The sequence below is a fragment of the Toxotes jaculatrix genome, chromosome 16 (assembly GCF_017976425.1).
Source record: "Toxotes jaculatrix isolate fToxJac2 chromosome 16, fToxJac2.pri, whole genome shotgun sequence".
Lineage (NCBI taxonomy): Eukaryota > Metazoa > Chordata > Actinopteri > Toxotidae > Toxotes > Toxotes jaculatrix.
In genome coordinates this window covers 4599444-4607720 of record NC_054409.1, presented here as the reverse complement: position 1 = coordinate 4607720, position 8277 = coordinate 4599444, and the positions used below count along the sequence as shown (strand labels likewise).

Genomic DNA, 8277 nt, shown 5'->3' with positions numbered 1-8277 from the left:
ATCAAACATCAGACTTTGACCGTGGACTGATTGTTGGTGTCAGTCCCTTCTATAACTCACTGCTGTCCCTTATGTCCTCTCTCCCTCTTGAGACATCCTCCTTTTTGTAAGTTAGACTGCTCAACGTTGAAACCAATTTCTGAGGATAAACACGTTGCCAGTATTCCGGAGTGCAGTGTTTTTGCATGTGAGGGTTTCCACAGTGAGCACGTTGATAAAACACATCCGAGTAAAGCTTATCAGTGCTTCTGCGTCTGTGATGAGTGCGAACTTAAAAAAAAAAAAAAAAAAAAAAAGAAGAAGAAGAGAAAAATATCTGCAGCTGACTCGCTCAGCTGCTCCAGATCTCAGAACATCCTCAGACTGTTTTTGAACCAGCTTCTGTCTGTAACTGCAGACAGAAACAATCAGAGTAAATCTGCGAGGAGCAGAGCTACATGTTTCTGTGAATGACTTTCTTGTTTCTTAGCTTCTGAAAGTCTGTTACTGTCACCTGACAGGAAAGTTGTAAAACTTGGGTGTTTGTGTGATGTCTGTGTGCTTGGGTAGAGGCCTTCGTGTCCCTTCCTAGTTTACCGTAACTGCAGCAGGGTTGGCAGTAGCGATGTGTTATATCACTGATTTCCTTTTTCTGATCAGATAGCAAGCAAAACCCAGTTTCCAATCACCAATACTATACCAATACTTTGCAGAAAAACTGAATGTGTTCAGAAAAGGAAACTAAACAAATAGGTTACACTCATGAATTCTCAGACATGAAAAAGATGACAAACTATAGACAAACGCATGAAATGACATAATGAAATATATCCTGTGTCAGCTGTCAATCAAAGCAGGTGACACGGGTATTTAATTATTGCATTACTTACTTCATAACCAGTTTTTTTCTTTATTTATATATCTCACTCTGCTCTGTAGAGCAGCTTTCTTCTTCTCATCTTCAGACCGCCGCCGCCGCCACTGCACAGCCTCATCAAATTCTGTGTTGTGGTGAAATCTCAGATGCTTCACAAGGTTTGTGGTGTTGCCACAGCACCTCACACTCCTCCCACACACACATACACACACACACACACACACACCACATACACAACTGTCGCTGTTCTGAGAACTGAAAACAGCTCTCTCCACCTGAACTCTGCAGTTATCTCTCTTAATATTTTCTCAACATTAAGAGCGGAACGAAAATAAAGCATCGGAAACAAGAGGACCAGTTCAGCAATTTGTCTTTATTTGGTTCATAAAGCGTAAAACCTGGACCAGCGTACAGGTAAACTGACCCCCAGGCAAGGGGGGGGGGGGGTCATGGCTTTAACTGATACATTTGATATATGGATAACATCTAACACAGCTTGGATGAAGATTATAGTTATGTACTGAACAGGATCTTTAAAAAAAAAAAAAAACAAACATTTTCAAGGCAACATTTCTCCCGCGACTGAACCCTCTAGACGTGAGACTGCGGACAGGAAACCTCCTCCTTTAGGTGCTCTTCTTCTCCTCAAATATAATGTTTGCTGTGGCTTTCTTGGCTGTGGACAGATGACACAAACGTCAGACATCTTGTTTATTTTCTAGAGTGTGAAACTATGAACTACGATGTCCTGTCTTCTGCTTTGCCACATGTTTTTTGTTCAATGCTGAACTTCCCAGCCAGGGAAACTCAACACTTCCTGTAGATGTTTCACTTTCTAAGAAACAAGGGGGGGGGGGGGGGGCAAACATTTGGACACACCCACTCACTCAAGGGTATTTCCTACTTTGTAGAACAATAATAAAAGCATCAAAGATAAGAAGTAACATGTCATGCTGAAATAATAATATGTCTAACATAAACTTATTTCACGTAAAGACCTTGTTCCCTCTGCAGCTGAGGTGAATAACAGAGAATTTATTTACATGCTAATTCTTGTTTGCTAGCGAGCTAGCCACTAGCTCCTTGAGAAACGCTGGGGAAATTCAGCCCCTTTTATAAAACATGAAGAGGCTACAGTCAATATTTCATACGGACAATGAATTAAACTAGAAGTTAGTTACAGGTGAGTTAGCAGTTTCGTTCAGGTGACGGTCTCTGAAGGGTCCTGTCGAGCTGCGCTAGCTTTCTAAATGCCCAGCACACAGCACAGACCTCACCGCTCGTGTTTGTAAATCGGCCATCCGCCATTTTCTGATTCTCATTGGCTCAGCTCCTTACGCACGTTCAACAACACAGCAGATGATTGGTAGAGACAGAGTCAATATGGCTGCCACCGGTTTCATTCAAGAAAACACGTTGTAAACACAGCTGTAAATAACAGAAGAATACAGACGCCAGACCCTGATTTATCGATTTTTTAGGACTCCAGCGGGTTAATATCACAAATCGTCTTATTTGGTTTTACATTTTAAAAACCTATAAAGTAACTGAACTAATTATTTAACCTGTGTTGTGTCGCATTTGAAGGCAGCGTGGGAACTTTTTAAATTTACCTTGAAATGATTTGCAGTTATAGTAACTGAGCACATAACACTTCACTTCATTTTAAATATAACAAAGTAAAATTAGTTGAAACAACTTAATTTCTATGTGTAATTAACCTAAAATCTTGTTTATACTGCCGATCATTAAAGCACATGATCATCAACAATACTTTGGAATGCTGAGGAAAAGCTCATTCCCCTTCTTTACTTCAGAGGAATTAATAAATTGGAATAGATTTATTCAGAATTATCTACATTTTAATGAATGAATTGACATAATATTAAAATAAAACTATCAATATAATGGTATTTTATTATAGAGGTATGAATATAAGGTTAGAAATGCTGCAGACAGGCAGCCTGCACTGAGACATTACAGAGCTCTGGCAGAAAACTTCTCTTATGAGTGAATGGTGCTGTAGTTTGGCTCCACCTAGTGGACGGTAACTCTACACACACGTGTATAAAATGGGCCTAAGAGGAGAGTAGGCCAAAGTGGCTCCATCTACAAGCAGTTTTTATTTTTAGTCACTGTAAAGTCAGTTTACAGTGTACAAAAGTTGCAAAATGAAACTGCAGAACAAATCTACGGTGCTGTCTATATTCAGTCCCCTTCTTTTCTTAATTTAAGTTGGACACATTGGGTGTTATTGGTCTTATATTTTGCAGTTGTTTCTTAGTACCCTCAGTAATCCTAACAAAGCTGATATCTTTCCTGATCCCTCAAATGTTGTGACAAAATCTCTGTGGGGATTTGTTGATTCTGAAATATTGGAATACTGTCTGATGATTCACTCAAAAAAAATAAAAAATAAAAAATAAAATGCAGGAAACACTCGATTTGCTCACCCTCGTCTTTGAACTTGTCGGCGGCTTCCGAAGCCTTGTCCTTCAGGTTCTTCACCACGTCGTCAATCCTGGCTTCGTTCTTGAGGAAGAACGGTCGAATGATGCGGTTATAAATCTGGACTGATCCGTTTGAAGGAGTCGGAGCCATGCACCACACCAGGAAGGCACACTGGTGAAAGAAGACGACCAGAGACCGTTTCATCACGTACATCGGGACACGCAGACTCTCTCAAAGTCTCATTTTAAAAGCTGTCAATTAGTCTGTGCTGAAAGAGGTGAAGTCTGTGAAGTAACAGAATGCCGATGTGATGGTCTGTCCTACCTATAGCTCACACTGCAGAGCTGAGGCCGCTTGTTTTACAGCCAATCACTGTCGGCATATTTCTAAATGTAGCTGCTGTCCTGATACTGCAAGACACAATGTAAACTACATGATTAACTGCAATGTCCCTACAAGTCCAGGCGTCATGACGAAAAGCTCCTTTCTGGACATTAGTGAATGAAATAACAACGCTAGTGCTATGGAAACACTTCATCTGTGCTCTCTAATTAACACACAAATGAAATACATAGCCTTGGACTATACTGTAAAAAAAAAAATTTTTTTTAAAAAACCTGACAATCGAATGAATCTGCTGCTGAAAAACTCCTCACGCTGCTCGTGTGACCAACAGCAACAGGGCACACGTGATTTATGAGGAACATCCTGTGCCTCAGACTGATGCTTGTTCTCTGCAGCTCAGATCCTTTTATTTTTTTTTTTGGGTGGGGGGGGGGGGGGGTTATTTCATTACCACATAATGAAGAAAGAAGAAGGAATAACTCCACAGCTTTACAGCTCTAACAGTCAGATGACCAAATGTTCAGCAGCTGGGAGGAGGGATCATCTTACAGTGTGATTTTATTTTTTATTTTTTATTTTTTTTGCTTGACTTGTGTGTTTTACAGCAGCCTGCTGAGACTGTGACTGCACATTAGAAAGAAACACAACAGGACACGAAGCTTCCTTCACTCCGTCCCTCCCTCCCTGCCTGTCACCCTTCACTGAGTGTGCGGATTATCACATTTATTGCACACCCCTTAACACAAACACAGGCTGCTGACAGAGCTCTCACCGCTCACATATTCTTCGTCATCAGTGCAATGCGCTCCACCCTCCACATGTACATTAGTCTACTCTGCTCGGAGGGGACTGAGAGAAAAAACGCTGCCTCCTCCAGGGAGGTGCCAGCTCCATGAATGAATGAATCCACGTTTCAGCACATCTGTCCCCCAAAACTGACCGAAAAACACAGACGAGACACAACAGACAGACCAGATGGATTACCTTTCCGATATAGTAGAACGGGAACCAGGAGAGAAAGATATCAGCGAAAAACTCTGCCACGCTGAAGACTCCATACACCACCCAGTAGGTCAGCCATTTAGTATCGTCGTCTTTGGTGGCGCTTTCAATGGCCTTAATCCTGGAAAGAGACAGAGACAGAGTCTGATGCACTGTATAAAGGACCACTCCATCCTTTTCCACTTTCTCTAACCTTCTTCTCCTCTCACCTCGCCTCACTCCTCCTGTTTTCCTTTCCAGGACATTTCACAGCACAGTTCTCACACACACTGATGAATCGTGATCAGATGATTCATGACACGAGAAGTTTCTTATCAAAAGCTGAAAAAACCTTTGTCGGCGAAAAAACAGGAACTTAAGTCTGCTGGTACACTAATATTACTATTCATTAATATTCTTTCAGCGACAGGTTGACAGGAGAGTTGACAGGTCCAGGTCCGCAGCTTCATTACAGGAGACGTTTCAGTTTCTTAGCTCCTTAGATCCTGCCAACATACTCCCCTTCATCAAAGCCTTGTCTGACACAGTCCAACTAATGACGCTCTGAAGCAGCAGGAGGCGGGACATCCTGATTTTTTTGACCCTCTCTGTCTGGTACATGCCACCATCTTTTAAACCGTGGACCTCCAAAATCTGTATCGCCGTAATACAGGTTTTTTATTTCTGTGTAATAAATCAGCATGTTCCACTTTCAGAAGCACCGTACTCATTACACATGACCATTCCACTGTGTTTGCCTTCACACTCAGTCAAACAACCACACCTACGTCTACACACACACACACACATCACACTAATCAGTTCGAACCAGGCGAGGACGTCTTCTTTCCAACCCGTGTGCCAAGAGCAGAAATTCAATGTTGAATTACTGTGATTATATAAAGAGCTTCAAGGAACTATTGTTTCCTGACTGTACTGGAAGGCTGCAGAGTTTAGGGACTTGCATGTCAGAGTCAGTATGACGATTACTGTGTGGCATGGAGCAACATTATGCACAGGAAACATGTCACAACATGCCTTTTAACCACACAACTCACCACGCACACTTGTTTGGAGAAGCCTGCTCTGCATGTAACAGAATTTCCATAATGACAATAACCCATCCCTCTCTGTCTCTGTCTGTCCCCTCATGTCATGTCCATTCGGTTTTCAATTCACCGTCTGTCTTTGTGAGGACCAATTTTAGCAAAGACCTGCTTCACATTTATATTCCTTCATCTGAGGAGGCATGACAACAACAACAACAACTGGATCAGCAACTGCAACACACACACACACACACACACACACACACACACACACACACACACACACAGCTACACACACACGCTGGGGACAAACAAATGACCTGGACAGGAAATTTGAATCTGCCTCGGGACAGTCCTCACACACATTAACTACTGGACATTACCACTGAAAGTCACAACAAACGTCAGTGCTGACTGTGAAGACACAGACTGAGTAAGCTCTGTCCACACAGAGACAGGTGGACACAGCGACATTTCCCGCAACAGACACATGAAGATGTCGGGACAAAGTCCTTCAGAAAAATGACGATTAAATTGAAAAACATTGACGCACCCTCACCAGACTGAAATACAGCATCATCGGTGTGTGTCTCTCTTTGTCTCTTTGTTGGTCCTAAACAAAAATGATTTACTTCTACATACAGCAGACCTATATAGAAACCTGCTGTGGAACAGGAGAACTTCAGAGGATCAAGGCTGAGCCATGCATCCTCACTTCAGTGCTAATGCTAATGCTCGCAGGCCACCCTGACTCCATCGCTGCAGCGCCACATAACATTTAGAAAAATGTTTTCAGATGTCCCTACGATCATTTCCAAAAATACCCACTGTTAACAACCTCCCAATAAATGATTAATACACACGACTTATTCACAATAGTCCTTTATGCAAACATGGGCTTTTATATCCTTGTGATTCATCTCTATTACTTTTAAACTCTTATTCAATTGATTTGAATGTTGGTTGAGAAAACTGGAGTCATGATCACAAGATTCTCAGACGGAAACTCCTCTAAGTTTATAGATAAGGATCAGTTTTTTTTCTAACATCCTCTGTGGTTCGGTGTGTGGGTGTGGGTGTGTGTGTGTGTGTGGGGGGGGGGGGCGGCTATGTTCAGTTACAGTGATTAAAACAAAAGCCTGCTCATATGGTGCACGCATTCACTTAGTAATATAACAACATTTAAACTCTTCATTTTCAATTCCATCGATGATGTTTTTTTTTTTTTACTGTGTGTGTGTGTGTGTGTGTGTGTGTGTGTGTGTGTGTTGGGTGGGGTGCTGCCCACCACCCTCCCATTTGTAGAACTGGTGTAAGATGAACACACTCACGATATGTAGGCTGGATAAAGGAAGCCGATGAGGTTACACAGCAGGGAGGCTCCATAACCAATGACCAGGTAAACTGCGATGATCCCGATGACAGCTGGAACACATCACACACCATATATCACACTCATCAGATATCATACAGCATATATTATATATTATATATCATACGTGTGGAGACAGACTTGTCAGAATAACTGCATTAACAGGTAACAGCCTGAAGGTGAGGCCTCTGCCTCGGGCGGACTCCGTCCCCTCTACATCCTTTCCTCGGTGATGCAGCTGTCCCCGTCCTCACTCACCCAGAGCGATGTACGTCCTGCTCACTCCGCTTTTCGCCTCGATCTTTGCCAGAACGTCTGTCATGAGATTCTTCTCATGGAGAAACTTGTCGAACCTCTCTCGGAGACCCTGCGCCATGGCTGCCACACTTCCTCCTTTGCAGCGACGGTGATGATGATGATGATGATGATGATGAATTACGAAATGACTCTGAATCTGAAACTGCGACAGCCCCTGAAAGCCAACACCGACACCACACCGCAGCTGCCGGAGGGCGTCAAGTCAGACAGGATATGGCGTGGTCGCAAGCTTCAAAATAAAAGCAGGAGAGAAACTCAAGTCCACAAAATTTTGAAACATAAAATTACATATATAAATATATCTATAATAATATAAAAGGGTAATCTATATGTATTTATACAGTCATAGATATATAACACATATATGTGTATATATGTAAAAAAAAATATGTATGTGTAGTATATGTGTGAGGGTGTGTGTGTGTGTATACATATCAGTGGTGGTTCTACATTGAATTACTCCCTGGGCGAGACCCCCTCCGCCACCCTGTGCCAAAAACCGCAATTCAATTTCAGCATGACAATCGATTTTTTTCAATCCTTACATCTGGATTTTAATCTGTCCTTCATACCGACATACATAAATCCATCCTTCTTACAGTTGTACGTTAATAAGTATATGTTTTCTTTTTGTTCCAGTGTCCCGTGTGCAGTTATTGTGAAGGTAAAAGGAAACAGATGTCGTCTGGCACAGTAACTGAGGCTAGCTTACTGCAGCTGGAGCGCAACAGTTACAGAGCGTGTGAAGAGATTATTCCCTGACCTCAGTCTGATAGGCATTGCCTTCTCTCCTATGTACACCTAGAGAAAGCTCTGCCCATCAGATCCTTCAGGTTATGGGGGTTGTTGAGGGTTTTAGACGTAGGTCACTGGTCAGGTTAGGGGGGACTGCCAAAGCTGCTGAA

At 42.4% G+C, this 8277-nt stretch overlaps 1 protein-coding gene across 1 annotated transcript; it reads right to left on the bottom strand.

Moving 5' to 3' along the window:
• Positions 1–1209: 1209 nt before the first annotated feature.
• On the bottom strand, positions 1210–7550 carry reep5 (receptor accessory protein 5). Its single transcript, XM_041059508.1, has 5 exons — positions 7313–7550; positions 7014–7107; positions 4637–4775; positions 3310–3478; positions 1210–1532 (listed from the first exon to the last, which is right to left on the bottom strand). The coding sequence occupies exons 1-5, from the start codon at positions 7428–7430 to the stop codon at positions 1483–1485; spliced, it is 570 nt and encodes a 189-aa protein (XP_040915442.1). The 5' UTR covers positions 7431–7550; the 3' UTR covers positions 1210–1482.
• Positions 7551–8277: the final 727 nt, after the last annotated feature.

Excerpts from the sequence above, each read along its gene's own strand:
- reep5 (XM_041059508.1), bottom strand. The coding sequence starts at position 7,430 with ATGGCGCAGGGTCTCCGAGAGAGGTTCGACAAGTTTCTCCATGAGAAG. Across the intron at positions 7,108-7,312 it reads CAGGACGTACATCGCTCTGG|CTGTCATCGGGATCATCGCA; the intron begins GTGAGTGAGGAC and ends GATGTGTTCCAG. Across the intron at positions 3,479-4,636 it reads CGTTCTACTATATCGGAAAG|TGTGCCTTCCTGGTGTGGTG; the intron begins GTAATCCATCTG and ends TTCTTTCACCAG.